This window comes from Ostrea edulis, chromosome 2, assembly GCF_947568905.1.
Source record: "Ostrea edulis chromosome 2, xbOstEdul1.1, whole genome shotgun sequence".
Lineage (NCBI taxonomy): Eukaryota > Metazoa > Mollusca > Bivalvia > Ostreida > Ostreidae > Ostrea > Ostrea edulis.
The window spans coordinates 61,404,278-61,431,263 of record NC_079165.1 but is presented as its reverse complement, the minus strand read 5'-3'; the positions used below and the strand labels follow the sequence as shown (position 1 = coordinate 61,431,263).

Here is a 26,986-nt window from a genome sequence, read left to right as displayed (position 1 = left end):
TCACAGATAAAAAAAAGTTTTCATTTTCCCCTCAGATCCATTGATTGCTTGCATCCAATTTTGCCGGTGCGTTGCATAGCGACCTTCCCCCTCATCATACCAAAAAACCCGACCGTAGATCTGTTACACTGGAATTGGTAAGACGTCGACATAAAAAACCCAAGTCATCAGGCAAAACATCGATACACACAAAGTGTCAAACGTAAATTTATTGTCGGGAGATAAATGAATTTTGTGCAATTTATGAGATAAGACTTGTGTATGATCACGCAAAATTGAACTTGTGATATTTGATGCAGTACTCTCAAGGTTGTCAGTAAGTATATATTTACCTCATAAATATTATGAATATAAATATTTTATAGCAAATATCGGTATGAGGATTGTAAATCACGATGTTATATTTTGGTCAATGCTATTTCACGAAGATAGAAACGATCTATTGGACTGCGCAATGCGTATTAATTCTTCAGATGTAGTTTAAACAATCCATATAAAGAAGTTGTGCATAAACATATACAGGAATGAAATAGATATCTGTCGATTTCGCGATGTAGGATATCTTACAGTTAATACAAATTCTAAATCAGAGGTAATCGTTTCGGGACAGTCACCCAGGAATGTTTTCATTGGATTTAAAATCTCCACTTCTTTATGGATGAAAGAAGACGAGTAAACTAATTCTTAAGTTCAACAAATTAAAGTCCTATAATTGTTGAAATATACCCTGCAATTATTTTATTTAAAAAGACTGGAAAATACCTGGTAGATACAAGCTTACAATCCCTTAACAACCCTCCATTTTTAAGAATGAATGCGATCAGAACTAGACATCAAGATATCCCATCCCGAGTTTGGATGTGTAAACTGTTTCGTTTTTAATTGTATACAGATTTCAATCTGACACTGTACTAAGAACAAGTGTATCTGGTATTTGACAAAGGATTTCCCTTTTCCATACTTGTAAGTATTTCTTATATGACAGAATTCTTCAAGGTAAATCTGTGAAATGGACATGTTCGGTATGTACATGCATCGGAAATTCATTAACAAAAAAAAAAAAAAAAAAAAAATGAAATCTCGTTCAAATGTTAATTGCATCGGAAATACGATTTCTTTTATTTATTACTAGATGACTTTGAATCGTGTTACATGTGTGAAAGCCTCGATCATACCGAGAAGTAACGTTCACTCAACATTTCATCTACATGTACTTTCACCTTTACAATTGTCCGGAAATACAAAACAAATGAAGTAAAGTACCTTTAATTATTGAAAACACAAGGTGCTGAATTGATATTGATCTACAGACAAAGGCACTAGACTAAAAAAGCAAGAAACAATATGGGTTCGCCAGTTCCTTAAAACACCGACGATCGAATTCCAAAACTCGTCAAAGGAAGTGTTAAGACTTTGAATGTGATATTTGTCTAAGGGATTAAATTAAGCACTATGATTATCGTAATGAAAAACTCGTTCATCGGATGACACAGTAAAAGTTTCCTTTATTTCAATTAAAAGCCTTTACTGTGGCTACCTATCCTAGCAGTAATGGATTGCAGTTTATGAATTGGGTTCTCTACTTAAGTTCTGGAGTCTTGCATGTACATGTAAGGTAGAGTAGATGTAGCAGTCATTTTTAAAAGTCAAATTTCAATATTATCCATAGACGTATTCAGCAGGGCAAATACAGGGCAGAGTAATTATCATTACCATATGCATTAATTCGGGAAAATTACTCCGATTTAAAAGTAATTTTACCATTACCGTTACAGTTGAAAAAAATTTAATTACCATTACACATTACTTTCATTCAAATTTTCAGCTTTATATACAAATTAACTTTACAAATGCGAGGTAAAATTATTACTCATTTCTTACCTGCATATTTCAAGGTACATGTCTGCATATGCTTATGGTAGGTTAACATAGATACAAAAACAACATTTCTGAAAATAAAGGGTTAATTTGAACTAAAACAAGTTTCTGTTACCTCTATACTCAGTTCATTAGAGATGGAACTTTTGACACTGGTAGCCTGCGTCCAAAGAAGATTTGATATGAACATAATTAATGATTAGAAGGTACTGTTAATCAAACTTTGAGAGACATATAGATGCCATTAAACGGCCTTTCAATCGACTTTCGAATGACCACTATCGAAATATTATATATACATGTATATATCATCTTCGCTAGCCAAGGGTTTTCGGTCCGAAAAACCTTGGCTAGCGAAGTTGGTATTATATACAGTATTCAGGACTTAGTTTTACTAATAAAAATATACATGAAGGGCCGGGCGACCACGGACCCCTGGACGCACCAGAGGCGGGATCATGTGTCTAGGAGGAGTGAGCATCTCTTGCTGACCGGTCACACTCGCCGTGAGCCCGATAAGTCGTACGTTGAATTAAATTTACCACTAAGAATACTGTTTAGGAATATAAAAATTACGTGCAAGAAAGAGGAACAATACAATAATGATATGATTTGAAAATTCAAGACCGGAACTAAAAACGAAGTTAGATTGATTGATTGTATCTTGTTTAACATCCCTCTCAAGAATTTTTCACTCAAATGGAGACATCACCAATACTTCAAATTTAAGCCTATGTTCGGCGCTTACGACCATTAGGTAGTGAGTATTCTTTAGCATGCCACACCTACTGTGACACGGGATATCTCTGTTTAAGGTCATCTACCAGGACCCGTGACATTCAAACCTGATGCCGAGCATTTGGTGATGGAACTGTCACTACCAGTTTTAACGACTTCGGTCTGTCGCGGCCGGGATTCCAACCCCAACCTTCCGCTAGCGGGGCGAACGCTCTACCTCTAGACCATCGCGGCGAAGTTAGATGAAATATGCTTGAATTGCAGTTTTAAAAGACAGAAATACGGGAAAAGATTAAAAAATGGTACGATTTAGAAAAAACAAGGTCGATACTCAAGGCCATAACGAAGTAAATTGAGTTACACGTTGAAACACTGTTTTGGAAGACATTTACGTAAAGGAAACTGGAACAATACAAAAATAGTACAATTTGAAAACTCAAGGTCGACACCCAAGGCCGACAGGGGATGATCACTCCTCCTAGGTGCGTTCAGGAGTCCGTGTGCTTCCGGCCCTTCATTTATATTTTAATAGTAAAACTTTTTCCTTTGTCCTGAGGAAGGGACGGGTATTTTCTAGGATTGATCGAATTGTTCGTGTAGTTGGTCATCTCGGTACTTATTATATTTTTAATGACCTTGTATTCACTAAGTGGATCCGACTCTAGGTATCGGCTGTTGCTGTATTTTAGTGCTGTTTTTTGGTCAACTTTCCATATTTATGTAGCAATATTCCATTATCATCTAGATATGGTGTTTATATCTCTCAACCGATTCAATACGCAAGAACTTGTATCATGTGATCAGATTTTAAATCGAGGCAGGCTACTGATAAACAAGTTGATGTTACAAGGGTTTCAACAATTTCGTTTTAAGTCGGCATTTCGCAAACTCTATGGTCGTTATAATGATATAGTTTGCCAATACAACCTAGCTATCATTGGGTCAAATGCCGTCTGAAATATTTCACACCGATTGTTATAGGTCGTTCTTGGCACATTGATTTTGACTACGGATTAAGTTGTGTTTACCTAATCAAAATACATATGGGTCACGGTGGGTGTGACCGGTTGACAGGGGATGCTTACTCCTGCTTGGCACCTGATCCCACCTCTGGTCTGGTACGTCCAGGGGTCCGTACGCGTGTTTGCCCAATAGCACACAAAATGCCCAACGGGACCACCTGTGCCTTCTTCAGGACGATGGAATATTTACATAGAAATGAAAACTAAATAAAGATATTGAAATTATCGAGTGTAACATGGCGCAATACAAAAAAGTATGTTTTCACTGAACTCAACTAATGATAAAGTCATGAACAAAGAACGGGTTACCTAATCAGTACAATTAAGAAGTTTGTTAAATCGTTCTTATGACGGGTCGTTTATAAGTATTTCGTAACTGGTTGATTGATTGTTTGCTGCTTCACGTACCGTCGATAATTTTTCAATGATATTGAGACGTCACCAGCTGTAGGTGAAGTACCAGAAATTTAGACCTATGCTTAGCGCGCAGGGCCGCAGCAGTGAGGGTTCTTTATTGTGTCAACACCAGCTGCAACAAGGGACCTCCTTTTTAAAGGTTATATCCGAAAGATCCGCGATTCTCACTTCTAAATACCAAGCGTTTGGCGAAAGAGCAATCACCACCTATGTTAACGTCTTAGGTAGGTTTGACGCGGCCATGGCACGAGCAAGGCTCGAACTCACGACCTCCAGGTTATATTATTAGCGTTGAACTGTAACGGAAAATAAAATATAGATAAATAAACAACTCTCTCTTTCTCTCTCTCTCTCTCTCTCTCTCTCTCTCTCTCTCTCTCTCTCTCTCTCTCTCTCTCTCAAAATAATTAGATAAAAAAGCATGAAAATATGCAGTTCCAAAATATAATTCAATTACTACTAGCGCTTTCTGGATTTTCACATCCATCCTCAGGTGAATACAAATATCACACAAAATGACCAACGAACAACATGGAATTGTCAAATTTTGCATAAAGCCATAATTGTAAAAGATCGGGTTAACTAATCAGCATAATTAAGCGGTTTCCTAACTCATTATTATGACTATTTCGTAACTTGAAGGTTACTAGTATTGAACTATGATGGAAAATAAAATATAAATAAATAAACAGCAAAATAAAAAGATAGAATAGAATTATTAAGAACTAATTATATAATAAATACTGATATTAAAGTATGTGGATATCGTGTAAAGTGTGTATAAACATTCGATACCTTAAAATATTGGATCCAGAAAGTAGATACAGGGTCAAATGCAAAAATCATCTAAAGCACTAAAATGACTAATGGCAAGAACAATTAGATTGGCAAATTGTCTGTATAACCCGTCCCCTCCTCAGGACAAACGAAAAAGTTTTACATAATATGGTTAAATATAGTAAAATATGTACCGTTACAAAAAAACTAAACTAAACATACAATAAAGCTGCAAACGTAATTCATATTACAAATGTACATGTTTTAGTTTACTGTTTTGGCTTGTTTTGGAGAAGTTATATATTGTAATAAATTGTTTTAAGTAAAGGCCGTTGAAGAATAACGCATGTCCAATCCACACTTCCATTTTGGATCCCTTTTTGTGTCATATAGATGTGCATTGTGTCTCCCTTTGGGGCTCAAGTTAATCCCTGTGTTTTTACAGCTAGCCAGTCATTAACCAACTTCATTATCTTTTGTCGAGAGTCACAGCTGTTTTTCACGCAACCCACCTCCACCCATCTGTGTTTTTAATACCACCATTTGCTTACCATCATGTGTTTAGTAGATTTTTGGCCACCTTGTTTGGCCTCGGTTTAATGATTTAATAATGGGAGGCATTCTTTCCTTTCTTGTTTGTCATGATTATATAATATTTTTGCAATAAGGTCAATATGGCCTTGATTGTTACATGTACGTATAATGTGTATTCTAATTGACTTCCGAAGTATTTCATAACTATACTTTGATAATATCAACAAACTTTTCTTCTTCTTTCTTATATCAACAAACTTGTGTTCTGTTATTTGAGCAAAAAATTAGCTTCATTTAAGGCAGCACAGAATTATAGCGAGACTTTCTAGACATTTAACAGTTTCTCTTATCTGTGTCGTGAAGGACTGATATTTCTAATGGGAATTGTTTTAATATCAGCTCTGGACAAATCATTTCAATCATGTTTTCGTCTTCTCATGATTTTAAAAGTAAGTACTAAGTACTTATCTGATTTAGTATCACAATACCCTTCCACAGAATTCAAGATATTTTGGCATCCTGCTTAAAAAGACGTGCATATATGACACTATCTATTTTAGCTTGAACAATGAATTCCAACACACTTTAAATCTGACATGTCGTAAGAAGCACGTGTTCTCCTTTTTAACATCAAACCTAATGCTCCAGCAACATCGTCTGAAAAAAATTCAAATGAAGAATTCAAAGTTTTTGTTGATACCTGCATTCACTGAAAAAAATGCAGTGACAATACACTATAAAACATCGTTCTCACAGCAACGTTACTCAACAAGATATAACTCGTGACATTTTCATCTCCATAGTGTACATGTATCATTTATGGTTTTAATTAAGAAAATGACAACTGTCCAAAAACTTTACTGAGAGGCCAGTGAATTTTCCCCAATGATTATTCATTACATGCACGTGTGTATGTATTTGAGACGAAAAGTATGGCACTAACCATCCGTCGTACTGACTCGCACACCATGGCGAACGACGTGATACACGCTAACCCAGAGTTCTTCCAAGATCGAGTTATTCTGAAGAAATAATTGCTCCAAGGCCAAAGCATGTCTCTATGATGAAATTTGAGACACGTGTTTTGAATTCATTACATCTATGATATAAGAATTACTAATTTAGCATTAGGTCTACTCAATATGGATACGTATAACGTTCAACATAATCGGGTGTTACTGTAGAAAATGACTGTAGCAATATGTATGTATTTATGTAAGAGGCAGAAAAGTCATGACTTTTATCATGACAGTGCATGCGATATGTAAATACATCGACTATGTCCAACAGCTTGTGGCAGAATAGCACAATAAAAATCCTATTTACCATTGGAGAAAGGGCTGGGCTTCAGAAAATTACAGTATATCTGTTTGTCAAAATTACGCTATTATCCCATAGGATACCAATCTGATATTTTAAAATTAAAAACGTATATTCATAATCGAAGAATATCAGGTTCATATATCATTTTGAATCGTGATCGATTTTCTGCAAACGTAAGAAAAAAATGTCAATAAAGGTTCACCGGGTTCACATCTAAAAAAAAAAAACTAAAAAAAAACACTTTTCCAATAAATGATTATTCGTTCAATTCAAGACACTGCAAAGAAAACATAAATTTATCTGAACGCAAGTTTGAGTAATCGGATACTTCTTGCTCATATTTCACCGAGAACCTTTTCTGAACTTTCCCTATACGACTGTTAAAGACTTCTCAGTTCTTCACAATAGTCCATTGTACAAAGTGTCCCTATTGGCTTCGGATTATATCACGGCTATGAAAGGTTTCAGTCAGGATTTATGAAAGAAGTTGAAATATAATGAATTGTTTCAGGGCAGAGATGTCAATGAGTGGCTCTAACTCTCTCACGGAGGACTAGACAGAGTCTGGATAAACACACGATGACTTCTACTACTGCCGCTTTCCGGATGCTGCGTAACATGCAGTTCAGAAATGATTTTCTTTTTGGACAATCTTGTAAGTTTATCAACATTCTTATATCTTTACTTTATGTTTGATTTACTTTTAATCATAGTACAAAATGACTTTGGGATAATGTTGCTAGAATATTTTTTTGCTCCTCGCCACAGGATGTGTATAGTTTATGGAAAGCCAAAGGGTCCTAATATCCCGACGCCGTGAAATCAGTTTTCATTGTATAATTGTAATTAGTAGAGAGTAGTAGATCTGAACATTTGCACTCTGATCATTCACACAATATCCTCCTGAAATGGTTCTCTACATCTCGCGAATAATCTTGAGATCAAGTTAATGAGTGAAATACCACAACGGTGGCAAGGGACAGTTTTGTTTGGTTCTGAAACATGTGGTTAGGGGGTATACATCAAAGTCAAGTTATGACAAACTAATGAAAATTTTTATTTCCCTTTTATGTGAATACGTGAATTTCATATTGGCGTAGTTAATAAATTATGACCTTGAATTACATGTACTCCATACACATCGGTGCTGGTGCACAAAACATGCTCTTAACAAGTAACAAGTACCTTTTACATACCCTTATATATATATATATATATATATATATATATATATATATATAAAGTGTGGATGAACAGCGCTAGCAGAGAACAAATTCCACTTTGAAAATTGAACTTCATTTTCAGAATTAGATACTAAAATTCAGAAATAGAGTTTCGGGATATTGAATGTATCAACTCTCTCTCTCTCTCTCTCTCTCTCTCTCTCTCTGTGCTATGCTATGAGTGAATATTTCATTATCACTAGAATTTCAAAAGATATGGAATGGCGTTACTTTACAATGAAATTGAATATTCAAACAAAACCAGTAAATGTCTAAGAATAAATAATTAAATCATTCTTTAAATAACTTGTAACGATTCAAAGTATATGTGCTGAAAGAAGGGACAAAAATGACCATAGACATAGCCTAATATTTAGCCCTCTCCATAAATCAAGGCCACAATGAATCAAGCACATGTATTTTATTATGTAAACAAGATAAAATGTGTAGAAAAAAGAAATACAAAGATATATGAAAATAACCATAAAAACAAGAGAAGAAAAGAAATCATAGTAGTAGAAAAAATAATAATGATAATAAAAAGACCAAAACAAAAATACCGGTTTGGAACATTATTGAATTACGGTAGATTATTTCACATATGAAAAAAAATTAAAACAAAACGTTTTGTTGTAGCGATATAAAAGCTTGTACTGCTTCAAATATTTTTAGTCCATGACATAGACATATGACCATGATCATGCTTTATCGAGAGCAGTAATATGAAACATATTGATCTCTTAGAATCATTTTTTTTCTAATATGAAGAATGTGAAATTAATAAATTAATGATAAATCAGATTAGAGTAAACATTAGAATATGTAGTGAGGGGACCTAAAATGTTTTCCATATTTCAATATGCTTTGGAAATGAAACGTATTTGTAAGAGGAAGTTTAGGAGGAATTCAAAAGGATACACATCACTCCTTCAGCTATACTTCATATGCTACATTGTAATCGTTGGTTCAAATGCATATATAATGTTAGAGGTATGTGTGAATATGGAATTAAATTTAAAAAAAAAAATGTAAAATGTGGACAAATTCCCTGTGAATGCATTACTGGCTTTCCGTCCTTTAAACACCTTTCATCTCGCTCCTATTCCCTGTTGAATAGAAACGTATTTCACTAATGAACTAATTTTGCAATTAGTGATGAGAGCGTGAATAAATATAATTAGCATCATCCCGTAAAAGTTTTCCAATTAGTTCCTGAAGGACATATGGCGCAATGACAGGAATATGTCATTATGTGTATTCCACAATGAAATGGAGAAATGTGAATTTTACTAGACATTGAAGAGAAGAAAATACCAACAACTAGAGACTAATGTGATATCTGATATCGTGTGGATAGCACTTAGGGGCTGTGATATCTGATATCGTGTGGATAGTACTCAGTCCCTGTCTGGATTTCTGTAATTGCCGACTGGAAATAGCAATTAGACCGTGGACGTATGATAGAGGTCGATGAGGCAATATAAGCAACATCAATATGAGGATAGCGGCTCTCGTACAACAGCTTGATGAAGATTGGAAGTAGCAGTGACACGAAATATACAACCTTTACTGGTAGGCAGCAGATTGTCTTGAAGATCAGAACCCATCATCTGATTACAATACTAAGATGATTCTCTGTGTCGGTAAATCAGAACTGAGAGATGCTTCATAACTGTCTTTTTCAAAGGGAAATGAATAGGAAAAATACCAAAGACACCTAAGTCGGAAAAGGTCTAACGATACATGCAGTCAATTACCGGCGTAATCTCTCTTGCCTGTAGTAAAGTGTTGTTACAGCGTCACTTCTTTTGAATTTCTTTTGATGTCTCGCGAGGCTTTGACCGCCTTCTCAGTGTGATATTAATTGGAATTTGATCCAATACCCGGAGAGTGGCTCGTGTGGACATATCCATAAATTTCTGACTGTCTTTCACTACTTACACTTCATCTGTGTATGCTTACCACTTTACTATAACAGCTTTATTGATAAATTCTGCCTTCGCCCATGTATTTTACAAGTCTCCAAAAACTTTAAACCAAATCGTTTTACAGGGCTCATTTTTATTATCAAATTAAACAAATTACTGAAGAGGCTTAAAATCGATGTCAACCTTGAATACGGGTTTTATGGAGTGCTGTGGTGTTTAAATATGGCTTGATGAAGTGATTTTAAATATGAGAATTTAATCTGTTTTATGATCAGTATTAATTGCTCTGGCAAGCTTGACTGGTGGTTAACGAGAGAAATATGACGTTCGGAGATGATCAATGGATGTGAATATTTTATGCACTCTATAGGATTCTTCCACACATATAGCCTTGCCGCTCACTGACTTACCCGGGATAATAAGCAGAGTGTGCTCGAGTTGGATTTCTAGTGATATATTCTTGAACGAAATGAGAAACTTATTTAATGGATCTATATAGTTGGCAGATAAGTATTAATAAGTTTGAGCTTTGTAAGAGATCCAATCAGGCGCTCTAAATGGTTAATAAACACTTTACGTGAAGGAATTCGTAACCAAGATTTAAATTACCATATATTCTTCCCCGTCCCTTTCTGCTAATGTTATCGCCCTCCGACAGGCAGAATAAACAGAGACTGATTAAAACATACTGGCGAAATGAATTAAAATGACTGGTCACCCTGAATAACATTGAGTTGTTCAAATAAAAGTTGAATCAAGCTTACCCATTCCCTCTGTGTATATGTATTACAGTTTTGATAATCAATAAGGATAGAATATTGAGAGGATTTACTGGGCGAATTGGACGACTAATCCGGATCACTATGGAATTTAAATGTTTAAATAATATACTTATATAATCCGGGTTTGTACCATTGTACACAGCGCCAAGCAGGTGTCACTACAGTATACAGATGCAGTGACGACACACACTTTGATTTTGGAAAGGGGAAAAAAATACCACGAGGATGTAGTGTTGCTGCTTTAATTTGCAAGTGGAATTTATCTTGTTTCATTTTGATTAAAAAGGGTTTAAATTCAAAGAATACACAATGAATGTCGGTAAAACGCGCCGCGCGTACCACAGTAATTTGAATCTTCCGAAAGCATTTACACAATATGACCTGGTGCAGTCAGGGTTTGGAAAGAGCATGTCTATGGAGAGATTGAATAGAAATCACACCACGCTCGACTCTGGAAGAAGGAAGAAGAAATTTTCTAAGCTACAAGATACGGAAAGCAAGGAAACACTATCTCTTTGTTTACCGAGGCTGGAGCCCGAAGTCGATTTAGATCTCGATGTTGAGGCAAGAGATGTGAGCGCCACAACGAGGCTGGCTTCCCAGATGGATTCGAATCCCAGAGGCACAGTAGAACCGGATGTTCGGACTGAACACGAAAGCGATAGTGATGAGTCGGATTACCTTAATAATTATGATGATGACACTGAAACGGCTCACAAAAAATTGGATCAAATCGGAAAGTTCGAAATGGAGCATAACTGGTTGTTGCATGAAGGTTTGGAACGTGAAAAAGAAATGTTTGTAAACAAAAGCAGAAAAATTAATATTGCTATTCCAGATGAGGATCCCACCATCACGGTGGACAATAGAATTGATGAAGTAAACTCAATGGTAAAACCCAAGGCGGACATTGGTGTTCTTATACAAACCATGAACCCCGAGCAACAAGAGAAAATTAAGGTATGTCTCAAAAATCTTATGTTCAAAGACTTAACATCGCATTTGCAATACATTGAAAAAAAATTCATCTAAAATAAACTGACACATATGTGACTAAACATTATGTGATGAGTCGATTAATTCTTGTAATTGTGAACAGTACAACGGATGGTCGTGTGAAGTAATCGGGTATATGAAATACTACTTTAATAAGAAAACAATTCTCAATCGGCGAACCACGTGGTCATTAATTGTTATAATAGACGTTCTGGTGGTTTGAGTCACTAAAAGTACACACAATGAATGTTTAGATTGCTGTGGTCGTTCCCACTTTATCAAAATTTTGATTTTTAAAGGTCCATGTAGATTTTTCACGTTACAATTCTATACTGGAGTAAAATTCAATATTTTCAATAAAGTCGATCATCGAATAAAAGATGAAGATAAACAATTTTAATGAATAGATTATAGATCATATCTTAAAAAACGAGTGTGAACAAGCTCTAATTTGAATAGCTATTGAATTCCTATGACAACAGCGAGTCTATTTCTTGAGAACATCCAGAGTCCTCTGGAAGGTCTAATTTTTTAGAAAGTACAAAATGTAAATTCAAATTTTTTACCAACCATTATCAATGCTAATTATCTCAAATAAATGTTTGATATGTAAAGCCATGGTTCGGTTTTAGTGACTGCTTTGTAATTGCAAGTGGTGCTGTTATTTTCCATGGATGGTTGTTTAATAATTTTGAAAAATGCAGGGTTTGAACAAACCTTTAATAGCTCAGTCAACATAAAGAACATCCAATAGGGAGGAAACCAGGCGTATTATTGACAATTCAAGTGCTTTTAATTATCTTCAGTATTTACATTTTCTGCTCTGTTCGATTAAAAATTTAAAATGCTAGCTTTACAATAATTATGTGGGCGATCGTTCAGAGTTCTGTGCATTGTGTTGGTTGCATGGCACAGTAAACATTCTTCAGGTCGGTGGTTTGCAGCTTTAAAACTGCAATGTCGGAAAATTCCATCAGTATGTAATCTATAGAGAGAACAAAATTACATGAACATTTTGATGTTCTTTATACATGTACCAGGAAGTGTGTGCAGGGCTAATTTTGTTATCGTAAGAGCCCTTGTCATTAATTAAAGATTTATTACTGTGTATTCAGTAGTACTGTACTAAATTTTCCACGGATCATAAATTAATCGACAAGAAGTATTTCAGATCTCTTCAGTAAATGATAGTGTTCGTCAATACTGTCATAAAATGCGAGATATTCTTTTTTCCAAACCAGCTAGACCTTTGAATTATAGAGAAGTACCTAAACGTCCCATGTGAAATGTTATAGAGAAGTACCTAAACGTCCCATGTGAAATGTTATAGAGAAGTACCTAAACGTCCCATGTGAAATGTTATAGAGAAGTACCTAAACGTCCCATGTGAAATGTTATAGAGAAGTACCTAAACGTCCCATGTGAAATGTTATAGAGAAGTACCTAAACGTCCCATGTGAAATGTTATAGAGAAGTACCTAAACGTCCCATGTGAAATGTTATAGAGAAGTACCTAAACGTCCCATGTGAAATGTTATAGAGAAGTACCTAAACGTCCCATGTGAAATGTTATAGAGAAGTACCTAAACGTCCCATGTGAAATGTTATAGAGAAGTACCTAAACGTCCCATGTGAAATGTTATAGAGAAGTACCTAAACGTCCCATGTGAAATGTTATAGAGAAGTACCTAAACGTCCCATGTGAAATGCTGGAGTACGATAATGATAAAGTACGAGGAAAAGTATCAGAAACGATAAATTATACACCTGTAGAATGTTGTGATAAAGTCGACACAATGAGTACGAACATTAAACACTTCCATTTCTTTCATGTTGCAGAATATTGCAGAGACAGGCGTCGCGGACATAAGGAAGAGGTTTCGAAAGGGTTGGAAGGTAACAAGCAGAACATGTTATTGAATACAGACAATGTCCTCTGATTCACCAGCCACTTCATCAATAATGAAATAGTAAAGCTCCATTGCGCATTATTTCGTTCTATACTCGAGAGTACTTCGTATAGATATTTACATTTACAATATTTTGCCGTGATGGTAAAATTTGTTTATCCATATACATGTATACCTCAGGACATGGTTATTTAAATCTCAGAATGTTGCGTCATGTTTTCTTAATCTGATAATCCCCGTAATATATTATGTACTCTAATATATTTTGAAATAAATAAACTCTCAAGGTGATAAACAGTTACTAAAAGTCAAGAGCACTTTAATGCTTTATATTGTAATATTGACTTCTAATTTATCTCGTTCTTAGTTTTTACTAATTTTGTCATCGTAACCTACTTCAGAACAAGGACAGGCTTCACCATGCACTCCTGATGGTCAAGATATTGAATAGAGCTTATCTCCCGCGAAGAAAGTAAGTCTTCAGAACCGCACCACTGTAGAGGGCAGGGATTCCAACAAACAGACAAAATAAGCACTTGTTGTAATCTAACCTTGTCATCTTTGTCTGAATCAAAAACAAAAGAAGACCTCAAATTGGTAAGAGATGAAAATGACTATAGCTTTAGACTATGTGTTGTAGGCCTAATTCAGCCCTCCAAATTGACTAAGACTTTTAGGTATTTGAAGAAGAGTTTATTTCATTTTCATTATTATTACATCCTGTATCGTTTGTAATTTTGAGATCTTCTCCTATTCGATAGAGCTACCCCGTGAACAAGATTCATATCGTTATAACATATGTATATTTCAAAGATATATCATTTACAGCCATATCAATCCCCTTCACGAATTTGAAAAATGACGAATTCGGTAAACACACAACACAGAAACAAACAAAACAACAACCGCATCCGCCTCATTTATGACATCAAAGTATAAGAAATGACGGCAAATTGGTGGAAAATATAGTCAGGGTTTTGTGACATACAAGAATTCAAGTTTCAAAAAATTCTTAATAGCTGTATGTAAAGTACATAAGATAGAGCAAAGGAAGTGCTGCTGATGGTTATTAGAAGTGGGGAGGGGCACACTAGAAATCGTTTCAGGACGGAATGTTAAAGTAGATATATTTCTAATTTATGTTGGAAAGCAAGATATATTCTGAAGAATATATTCATACCATGTTTAAAAAAAAGAATTAATCCCTTTTGATCTTATAGAATTAAGATGTATACATTTTATTATAGATATTTCAAGGAAGAGAAGCCAGTTGCTGGAATTGCCTTAAGACGCCTGAAAGCCCAGGATCAGTCTCAGCAGATTGACGTACCACTGAGATCTTCAGTATGTATATAAACAAGTGCAAACGTACCACTGAGATCTTCAGTATGTATATAAACAAGTGCAAACGTACCACTGAGATCTTCAGTATGTATATAGATAAGTGAAGACGTACCACTGATATCTTCAGTATGTATATAAATAAGTGAAGACATACCACTCAGATCTTCAGTATGTATATAAATAAGTGAAGACGTACCACTGAGATCTTCAGTATGTATATAAATAAGTGAAGAATTACACTCTGTACCACTGAGATCTTCAGTGTGTATATAGATAAGTGAAGACGTACCACTGAGATCTTCAGTATGTATATAAATAAGTGAAGACATACCACTCAGATCTTCAGTATGTATATAAATAAGTGAAGACGTACCACTGCTATCTTCAGTATGTATATAAATAAGTGAAGAATTACATTCTGTACCACTGAGATCTTCATTATGTATATAAATAAGTGAAGAATTACACTCTGTACCACTGAGATCTTCAGTGTGTATATAAATAAGTGAAGAATTACACTCTGTACCACTGAGATCTTCAGTATGTATATAAATAAGTGAAGAATTACACTCTGTACCACTGAGATCTTCAGTATGTATATAAATAAGTGAAGATGTACCACTGAGATCTTCAGTATGTATACAAATAAGTGAAGAATTACACTCTGTACCACTGAGATCTTCAGTGTGTATATAGATAAGTGAAGACGTACCACTGATATCTTCAGTATGTATATAAATAAGTGAAGAATTACACTCTGTACCACTGAGATCTTCAGTATGTATATAGATAAGTGAAGACGTACCACTGATATCTTCAGTATGTATATAAATAAGTGAAGACGTACCACTGCTATCTTCAGTATGTATATAAATAAGTGAAGACGTACCACTGCTATCTTCAGTATGTATATAAATAAGTGAAGAATTACACTCTGTACCACTGAGATCTTCAGTGTGTATATAGATAAGTGAAGACGTACCACTGATATCTTCAGTATGTATATAAATAAGTGAAAAATTACACTCTGTACCACTGAGATCTTCAGTGTGTATATAGATAAGTGAAGACGTACCACTGAGATCTTCAGTATGTATATAAATAAGTGAAGACATACCACTCAGATCTTCAGTATGTATATAAATAAGTGAAGACGTACCACTGCTATCTTCAGTATGTATATAAATAAGTGAAGAATTACACTCTGTACCACTGAGATCTTCAGTGTGTATATAAATAAGTGAAGATGTACCACTGCTATCTTCAGTATGTATATAAATAAGTGAAGACGTACCACTGCTATCTTCAGTATGTATATAAATAAGTGAAGAATTACACTCTGTACCACTGAGATCTTCAGTGTGTATATAGATAAGTGAAGACGTACCACTGAGATCTTCAGTATGTATATAAATAAGTGAAGAATTACACTCTGTACCACTGAGATCTTCAGTGTGTATATAGATAAGTGAAGACGTACCACTGAGATCTTCAGTATGTATATAAATAAGTGAAGACGTACCACTGCTATCTTCAGTATGTATATAAATAAGTGAAGAATTACACTCTGTACCACTGAGATCTTCAGTGTGTATATAAATGAGTGAAGACGTACCACTGCTATCTTCAGTATGTATATAAATAAGTGAAGACGTACCACTGCTATCTTCAGTATGTATATAAATAAGTGAAGACGTACCACTGAGATCTTCAGTATGTATATAAATAAGTGAAGACGTACCACTGAGATATATAAATAAGTGAAGACGTACCACTGAGATCTTCAGTATGTATATAAATAAGTGAAAACGTACCACTGAGATCTTCAGTATGTATATAAATAAGTGAAAACGTACCACTGAGATAAATAAGTGAAAACGTACCGCTGAGATCTTCAGTATGTATATAAATAAGTGAAGACGTACACTCTGTACCACTGAGATCTTCAGTATGTATATAAACAAGTAAAGATATACCATTGAGATTTTCAAAGTGAAGATAACGAACAGTGATCAATCTCATAAATCCTATCAAGAATACAAAATTAAGAGAAGGGGAAATATGGATTCTGGATTTTCTTGTCCTGTGTATGTAACGATTTGTATTTCTGTTGATAGCTAGCCTTTGACATGGAATTGGCTCTGACTACAAACCCTGCCTATAGAACAGAGGATGACTTAGCGAAGGTACACACGAGTTTAATCATTCGTGCTTCGCGGTTTGAAATAAATTAAGTTTAGAAATATTTTTATTTGTCATACAAAGAAAATCGATTCTTCCATATTTTTAAGGTTATATGGGTGCTACGAGCTACTAAAGCTTTCAATCACCTATTTCCGGTGGAAAAAGAAAAGGATCTGGCGAGAGTCGTTGGTTACGAAAAGTAGGATTCCAATTTAATATGTCAAGAGTTCTTACAATAGCTGTAATTTTTCCATCATTTCAAATTAACCGATGTGGCAATTACAATTTTATGTTTATTTTGTGATTGAAAGGTATGAACCCAACAGAATCATAGCATACCAAGGGAGGAAACCAGAACGCTTTTACTACATTATGACAGGCAAAGGTAGAGTCAATACCGTCTTATATAACAATGTGATGTAGGCAGAAAAAGAAAGTTTCCTCCTTAAAATGAATGCTTTTTATGATTTTGCATTGATGGGAAGTGAAAACTGTTTCCGATTCAGACATGTAACAATAAGAGATATATACATGTATGTATGTCTCTCCAGTAAATGTAACAATAGGATATATATATATATTAGGAACATAACAAAGCTTCCTTTTTAGGGAAGTCGTTGTGGCCGAGTGGACTTACGCACTGGTTTGACAATCTTGCTAGGCGGTGGGTGCCGTACGTCACTGGTTCGACCCCGGGCTGGGGCGAAAATTTTCAGTACCTAGTTGTGATTATTTAGTGCTTTATATATATATATGTCTTTTCAGTACGAATGGTGAGAGAATACGGATTGTCCACGGGGAAAGTCACGCGGACAGAGGGATTAATCAACAAAGGAACTACAACTGATGTAAATAGGTTCTCAAAGTAGAGGAAACATGATCTATATACCGACAGCCAATCATTCAGAGACATTTTAGTTTCATTTGTGTTTTAAAGGATTAAAGATATCTTTGTATGGAAAGCATTATTCAAATTAATGCATTCATAAGTATTCCAAAAACCCGACCGACATATTGATCTTTAAAATTCTTCATTGCATAATGTGATGTTATTAAATCTACAAAGAGCAGAAAATGACAAACACGTCAGTGATTATTCCATGACTAGATTTTATAAGTTGTGATAAAGTGCTTTGTTTTTGAAACGTGAAATATAACAATTATTTGTTGTGTAACTTTATATACAATTCTGATAAGCACTGATTGGTAAAGTGTACCCCAAGTTGAGGCTTATAAGGGCCCTGTCCATGTACTGATGACCACGACTGTCCCTTTGTATAATCTATAGTTGGAGGAGCTGGAAGAACAGTGGTCGAGGGAGCATCACCTGGTGACGCAGGGGAATGTGGAACTCCTTATCCTCCACAGATCAGTAAGTCACTGTGTCTTCAGTTTATCTATATACACCGATACCACAAAGGCAGTGGAACTAAAAGGATGAGCAGATAGGGGGAAATATTTTAATGTTTCAAAGTATTTCAATGAAACATTTACATATTGTATTCCAGGATTTGATGAGATTGCAAAACAAACTGGAGGGGCCTCCTATTGACTATCTTAGGTGAATATATTAATAACTACATATAGTACTTGCCATCACGATGCAGATAACTCAGTGATAGGTGTTACACAAAATACCTTTCAGCATCGTTTTCTTGTCAGATAAAAAGGTGAACTTTCTCTTTTTCAGAACTTTGCAGTTGTTCTATGAATTTCCAGTAGAAGTGTTCTTAACCAATACGGACGCAATCGAACTTAAATACTACGGGTAAGCAAATGATTCTATATCTGTTTATCTATTTATAGGGTTGAAATTGATAAAGGACTTGGATATATATCGTTCTGAACACATGACTTTGATACATATAAGCAACACATATCTGGTAACATTGATGAAAAACATATCTGATGTTTTGTTTCAGACAAGACGTGGTAATATCTGATGACACAAACAGAACACCATGGATACACGTCGTGAAGTCGGTAAGTACCGCTGATGTACGAGTCCTCTGAACAAGAAATCGATATAAAAACTTATTTTGACATTGGACTTAAGAAAACTTGTGTTTTGATGTTGTAGGGACGTGTTCGAGTTGTGCGCATGCAGGCTGTCATTGATGTTCAAAATGAAAGTAAATTTGCCAGTCAGAAAACAGAAGAGCTGGGATTTGGGCGCTCATTTAGTCACGCTGATGGTAACAGTTCAATATACATCTACATTTACACAGTTCATTCATGTCTGATAAAAAATGTAGGGTTTTCTTACAAAAATTTCTTTTCAAAATATGTAAAGACTTTTTGTTGTAACTAATATATGTATCAGACAGTTTGACTGCGTTTTACAAAGAATTTTGCCAGAGGTATTAGGAAAACAATGAGAACTTGTTATTTTCTGCTGAAGATTAATTCAAATATTATCCTAAGATATATAAGATGCCGCACATGAATTAAATTATGAATTAATAGAAAACTGAGGATTTAAATATGTTGTAAGAACAACCAAGCAGTTTTTGAACGAAAGATACTCTGTGTGTATTCTGATTTTAGAAAGATACTCTGTGTGTATTCTGATTTTAGAGACAAATAATACAGAAACCGTTTACTTCATTTGAAAAATAATATGTACATGTATTAAATACTCTTAATTATAATATACGCTATCATATTACTGATGTAAAATTGCTCTTTAAAGAGATGGATATAGCAATTGAATGAAGAATGAAAAATAAGATGTACATGTATTAGATACTCTTAATTATAATATACGCTATCATATTACTGATGTAAAATTGCTCTGTAAAGAGATGGATATAGCAATTGAATGAAGAATGAAAGCGCAGAGACGGATATAATCACACCAAACAATTACGTAATTTTACATGTATAGTGTTACATGTGCAAATGGAACTTCAAGTTATTACTTTGACACCTGAAAAGTCTTCACGTATACCTCTAAAGTGCAAAGGTCACTGATTTCATGTCAAGAAATAATTTCTGATATTATGATAAAACGCGGTGGCAAACTTGCTAGGTCGAATTCTATTGAAACAAAAGAAAATGGAATGAACAAAATGGATCACACAAATCAAACACATTCACATGCTTTACAAATACATGAAACGCATGTCTCGTTCCCTTTAAACAACAATCTCTTTATTCTAAAACAAATCTCAACACGTCTCAAACATTCCCGATGTTTTAATATTTCAATAATATCTTATGAGATTCGATGTATTTAATATCAATACTGACATTTTTTACAGCCATGCTGGGATCCCTGTTTTCACAACGAAAAGCCAAGGCCGAGCGCGGCGGAGATCAAGTTTCCTTTCCAGAGGTGATCATTGATTTTAGGTCGTATTAAAAGTAAAATATCAAAGAAAATAGATTACAGTAACATATCAGAGAAAATAGATTACAGTAAACTATCAGAGGAAATAGATTACAGTAAACTATCTGAGGAAGTAGATTACTGTAGATTAAGCAATAACAGGAGATGAATTTGACATGCAAATATAGAAAATTGTCATAAATTATAGTGTCTTGGTAAACAACCGTAAAATTGATTAGATTTCGAAACGCTAAAGATTAACTTTCACAGCCAATTATAATTATTGGAAAGTGCTCTTTCTACACGATCAGATGCCGGACTTCTTGCGAAGCCCTTTAGGACACACTCTTGGAGTTGACCTTAAATCTCTGTCGAAATTTAGTGCCCGGTCAACTCAGTTTTCTGAAGGAATTGGTCTTCTGTCCAACGTAAGGTTAACGTGTGTTTAAGATACTAACCCAAACGTGTATACAGCATTAGCATTGCATTGTTTGCTGTTCCTGATACGTGTATGGAATATAACCGGGAAGGTATATAACGGTATATTACCAATAATACCACTTTTGCAAGTACCATTTTATTAACCTTTCTATTGCAGTGGATAAAACCATCAGCATCGCAAAACCACGATCTGCTTTATTTCCCTTTATACAATTAACAATGCTGCTATTTCATAATTATATTTAAGAAGTTCGAATTTTCCCCAGAACTTGTTTTGCAAAGCTTGTGGGATAGGGATAAAATTAATTATGATTTTTCCAATGAAGGGGTATTTGAAAGGAATTCACAGGCGTTATTTGTCACACAATTGTAGCACATTGTTTTCCTTTCTACACGTTACAGTTTTTTCTTGTTTTCCAACATGTACAGTATTGCACATGAGCAAAAGGGACAATGTCATCCAATGATAAAAAAACACTTAGGGCAAGGAAAGGTTTAAACTATAGAAATTCTTTGAATGTCGTAATTTAGCGTTATTTTGAGTATGAGGTGTTGGTTTGGCACCTCAATTAACTTTGTTTTTGCTTATTTTCGTTTTGAAGTTAACAAAGCGACATAAAGCAACAACACAAGCGGATAGTAAACTAGAAAACAAAAGCGACAGTTCTAGAGAGAAAGACAGAGAGACGACCAAAGAAAGCAAGACCGAAAGCAAAGACACAAAAACGGAAATGATACCTTCTGTAACGGAAGGTCCCACCAAAGCAAAAAACATAAAAAGGAAAGCAAAGCTAATCAAAACGCCTATAATAGGTAAGTCGAAGCTAATAAAACTCCTATAATATATTTGTTAAATATCATGAAAACGTTTTTAGTACATGTAATTAAGTCAAACCTAAACAATCTGTGTAATTTTGCTGTATGTGTGTGATTTACGTGTTGACTTAAATAGATTTTAAATAACATTGGAGGTATCTACAAACTTTATTTCCCATACATCACACTATACATGTAGTTCTTTTTTAAAATGAATTGCTATAAAATGAATTTTCATATGAAAAAAATGATTAGAACATTGGCATTTCAGTATCATCTCTACTTGTAAATGATTCTTACACAGTATGTTATTTGTACTGATTTAAAACGCTAAAGGGCAGGTGTATTCTTCTACCGGGGTACCTTGATTTTACCGTACTCGTTGTTTGCCATTTAAGGCAAATGATATAATTTTTCAAAGACATATTCGAAAAAAAAAATACTAAAGAAATATTTCAAAACTCACTGTGTTTGCATTTATCTATTAGATGTTTGATTATTCTTAAATGTGTACATTTAACGCTGATATTAAGCCTCTATGCAAATAACACTCTTTAACACATAACTGGTAATCTTTACAGCTGAACCTAAGACGGATGACCCAAAGAGTGGGAGAGGTTCCCGAGCAGACCTAGCGCCAGAGCATTATGTCATTGAGGAAGAAACACCACGAGATATGGTAAAAGTTTTACTTTTTGTCAAATTTACAGAGGCTGTATCTCTTATACAAAAGTTATAACTGTGAATCCATGTCTTGTTTCATATTTTTAAAACAAACTATGTTCATTCATTTTCTTTTAACTAGGCCAGCATTTCTGCCAGATCCTCTTCAAATGGGACTGTATCATTCCCTCCAATTAACGCTTTGCCGTCTGCCAGATCATACGGAGAAAAATCCACAGCCAGCGAATTTCGGCCACACGGAACTTTTCTTACTCGTGAAAAAACTGAGGCAGAGTCTGCAGTATCAGCGAAACTCAGACAACCAAAGCGGAAAGAGCACGTCCCCTGCCTACCTAAGTTACGGTCTGCCAAGCTCCAGCTAGACATTTTAACTGCAGGAGACATCTTTGTACGTAAAGCGCTTGCAATGTGCGAATTTGCTAATTGATATTTCAGAAACTCGCGGTCACATTTTAATGATTTTCCCTTGCCACAAGAATAATTTAATGCAACACGAAAGTTTAGAAAGAAAAACAGTCAATCACGTAACATCGTTAAGAGCAGGTTTGAGCAATAGGAAGTTATTCCTCAGTGCATTTTGACTACACTATTTCTGAGCGAAACTAATTCAAATAACCCCAATACACTTTTATCAGTTGCAGCATTTAGACAGCACCAATAATGGATTGAAGGTTAATATATTGACTATTGTGAAAGATTGGTCGATTGCTTTTGTTGCTTCATCAGTCGTCTCTTGTAGATTTACAACTACAGATTTTTGTTGCTCGCACATATCACAATTTTCCACATTGCCTGACTAATACTATGGTCTTTCACAGAACTGTTGTGTGTTGTGTGTACTAATGAGTTTGTGTATTCACATGAAATCTAGGGTCTGGATGCAGTTGCCCGAAAGTTTAGCAGTATGTACCGTGATCCGTTTGGTGAGGTGAGGACTAACAGAAGCTTCCAGTACCTTTCTGGACTCAATATTGACAAATTCGGATGCTTGATACTAACAATCTGAAATAATCATGAAATTCATTCTAGCTCTGTCGGTTGTTTTAACGTTGGTAATGATAGTGTAAATATATGGGATTCACAAAACATAAATTCTTGCAGTTTTTATTTATATTTCATTGTGTTAAAGCAATAACAATGCATTTTTTAAAGAATTTGCTCTTGTAGAAATATAAATGTAGTTGTCAACTCAATACTATTTCATTTGACTTACATAATGTTGTTTAATTCTGTTCTAAAGTAAACATGAAAGATATACTAAAATTTTGTTGTAACATCTGTATCTGAAATGCATAGAATTGCACATTAATTGTATTTGCTTACCTGATTCAAAGACTCACATAAGCTTTTCTGATTAAGTTTTGACCGGCATCTGTTTGTCTTGCGTACAATGTCAACATTTTCATTTTCTTCACAAGATCTATAAAAGCCAATTTCAATCAAAATTGCCACAAAGATCCTTGAGTAAAGATGATAGTTCAAATGATAACTTATGTCACCTGTAAGGGAAAGGGTTAAGAATTAGGTTGAGGTATTAAACACTCTCAACAACTAATGAACCAGAACAATTAAGACTTGTATGAAAGATTTCTCATAAAGAATCACGTTTGTTCAAACCATGATCCCTCAGATACGGCTTAACCACAACAGGTGTTCAACATTTTACACAAAAATGCATTGGAAAATTCTAAACTCTTCTAACATCACAAGGGTATAGTTTGTGATATTGATATGCAGCCTTCTTCATGTAATTTGATACTTTGTTCTGGGATTTCGGAGGGGTCGCGATAAGGTTTTAAACTCTTACATAGGAATGTATAGGGACATCCCTGAAAAACATTCTTCTCCACAAAAAGAAAGGCTTACCATGTTAAATTAAAATGCAAGTATCCTCATGGGGTGTAGATTCAATTTGTTTAATCCATCACCTTTCAGCACCACCTGTTTTAAATTACTTACGAATGTACAGGTACTATAAGGGCACCAAATGTCAAACCGAAATGTAAGTATCAACGTACGATTCAAGTTGTTTCACATCATGATGCCAGTAGTCTGGGCGAGGCCAGAATAGGTCATGGTTTTATGGATATGAGAATATTCATAACTGTTCTTCTCAAGAATTACAAGCTTTCAATATGTCAAAGTACTATACAAGTATGCCTATATAGTGCAGATTCAGGTTGGGTTATAACATGATCCCTGGCCCTGGGATGAGAGCAGGGCTGCATAGAAAGACTGCAGATTTCCATAGGAATCCATAGGAATCACAAAGATAAATTAATGTGCAAACACCCTCACAAAGTGTATATGGGCCATCAATTATTTGGGATTTTTTGCAAGGTATACTGTAATTATCAGGTGAGCGGTGTAGCCCATACACTCCTGTTGTAATTGGAAAGTTTTTATCAATGAAAAAAGTTAAATTTTACTTTGAAGGGTTTGGAGCATTTAGATCCACCGATTGCCTCAGAACCAAAGGGAGTTAGTTTGGTAAGTAAGTTCAAGAATCTCTTGTTCACTCATTTACTACGGACATTATTTGAATTTTATCCACAAAATTAAAAAACCAATGAAATTCAATACTTACAGATAAGTGATGGTGCTGAGATCATACGTATCAGTAAACGGTTCTTCCTACAACATGCTCAGAACAACACTATGTTACGAGTGGAAACTATGGTTAGTTGTGATCTAAATCGAATTTTGAACTGATTATCTGTGTACATGTCGGCGGATTCTAGATTTTTACTAAAACATGCCCTTTATTAGCTGACCTGTTTTTATATTCTTACGATGCAAAATTTATTCATAAGCTTCTACATGAGAAAAATATCTTTCTGTGGCGTTCGATGACGCTTTATCTTTTAACAGTAATCATTTTCATTCATATGTCGATTCTATGTCTGATATCCCACTGAACTCGAAAGAATAGACACCACAGGGTCTTCCACATTTGCTTCATACTTAGATATATGTTAACGGCAAACTAACAACAAACGGGATGGCTTCAGCTTCCCCATCATCAACTTCCCATATTTATGTAGCAATATTCCATTATAATCTACATATGGTGTTTATGTTTTTCAACTGATTCGATACGCAAGAACATGTTCTGCGTATGGTTAGTTTTTAAATAGAGATAGGCTACTGACAAATAAGTTAATATTACTGAGGTTTCAACAGTTCAGAATTTCGCAAATTCTATGGTTGTGATAAGATTTAATTTACCAATACAACCTGTCATTGGATAAAATGCTGTCTGACATGTTTCATACCAATTGGGGCCGTTCTCTGAACACTGATTTTGACTAAGAGTTACTCCTTCTAGGCACCTGATACCACCTATTATATGTCCAGGGGTCTGTGTTTGCCCTACTCTTAATCTTGTATTCTTTATAGGAATTATGAGATTGATCACTTTTCGTTATCTTCACCTTCAGCATGGGGCTAATTACTGTATACTAGTAACTGGTGTTGTGCTGCAGACACGTATCTAAATCTCTGAACCCCATTGTTTATATACCCCCTCCCATCATGCAAATGACCTAGATATTTGTTTCTCTAGTATTTCATGTAAGGGGAATATATATATACGTGTATTATTGATGAAGAATCGGTCAAAATTATTCTATTGCGATTATTTAATTCCTTGTGTAATGTGTAAATCTCTGTTATAGCAACGTGATTATATGTCAGTGGACGAAGCCCGTAAAATAATATACACTAATGAGACCTGGAACCAATATAAAGACATCCTGATGAAGAGAAAGATCGATTCCTTGGTTCGGAGGGAGTAACCCCATCTCTGTTGTGTCTCTGGACACCTCCATGTGATGAGGAGCTGGGAGTCAAAGCGTGAGGGGAGGAATGAGGACTGTAGAAACTCTGTCCTCAACAAGCTGTGATATATACTGACTGTGCAATACAGTTCCAACATAAAGGCTGATTTATCAGTCGTTTGGTGCTTTGTGCTGCAGACACATGTCTGAACGTTTTGAATCATACTGCTAGTCATACAACTCACTTGTGATACAATACTACAGTGCAGCTACATAGCATTTGATATTTCAAGCTTTTGCGGCGCTAAATGTTTGCTATTCGCGATTGTTCTATCTGTGATCAATTCTACAACGAAACATAATGAGAACATGTTCACTTTGTACAGATTCAGAATGCATTTGCTATCAGTATTATTATATTTCGTTAATGAAAATCAAGATATATGATTGAAATCTAATAAATTATTATGAATTAATCTTATCTGCCTTGTATAGCTTCTTTCGTCGGTAATAATACAATATATTATGTGATCTAGAGTGGTAGCACATATTTCCCCTAAGTAATAGTATATCAAATGACTTTAAATATTGGGTTTGTTTAAATGGGAAAAAATGAACAGCAAGCTTACATTAGAACCCCATGAAAATTTCACGTACAGTATCAGAATTATCACAAGTTTGAAAACTTAACATAATAAAGGGTAAAAACCTTTTACCAACCTTTGCTGTCAGCACAACTTAAAAAAAATATTGTTGACGTTTCCTCCCTGCATACAACAATGCATTGATACAATTCAAGAGAGAACTATATTACCATAAAATAAAAGTTGGTGATAATTGTCTTTAATGTATATGTTTGTTTTACCTAAACAGTTGGTG

At 34.8% G+C, this 26,986-nt stretch overlaps 1 protein-coding gene across 10 annotated transcripts; it reads left to right on the top strand.

Moving 5' to 3' along the window:
• The first annotated feature begins 217 nt into the window (after positions 1-217).
• On the top strand, positions 218-26,588 carry LOC125680810 (uncharacterized). Of its 10 annotated transcripts, none has more exons than XM_056154706.1 (24): positions 218-316; positions 7,201-7,344; positions 11,461-11,582; positions 13,458-13,514; positions 13,930-14,000; positions 14,776-14,872; positions 16,990-17,058; positions 17,164-17,255; positions 17,368-17,441; positions 17,822-17,904; positions 18,345-18,428; positions 18,565-18,617; positions 18,747-18,824; positions 18,979-19,039; positions 19,137-19,251; positions 20,320-20,393; positions 20,699-20,815; positions 21,431-21,641; positions 22,226-22,323; positions 22,450-22,716; positions 23,200-23,256; positions 24,765-24,818; positions 24,918-25,007; positions 26,006-26,588. In XM_056154706.1, exons 2-24 carry the CDS (start codon positions 7,269-7,271, stop codon positions 26,123-26,125), a joined length of 2,220 nt encoding a protein of 739 aa, XP_056010681.1. In that variant the 5' UTR covers positions 218-316; positions 7,201-7,268; the 3' UTR covers positions 26,126-26,588. The 10 variants fall into 10 exon arrangements, with proteins under 10 accessions (XP_056010681.1, XP_056010678.1, XP_056010680.1 ...); XM_056154703.1 differs by lacking the exon at positions 218-316 and adding an exon at positions 745-963; XM_056154705.1 differs by lacking the exon at positions 218-316 and having other exon boundaries at positions 6,634-7,344.
• Positions 26,589-26,986: the final 398 nt, after the last annotated feature.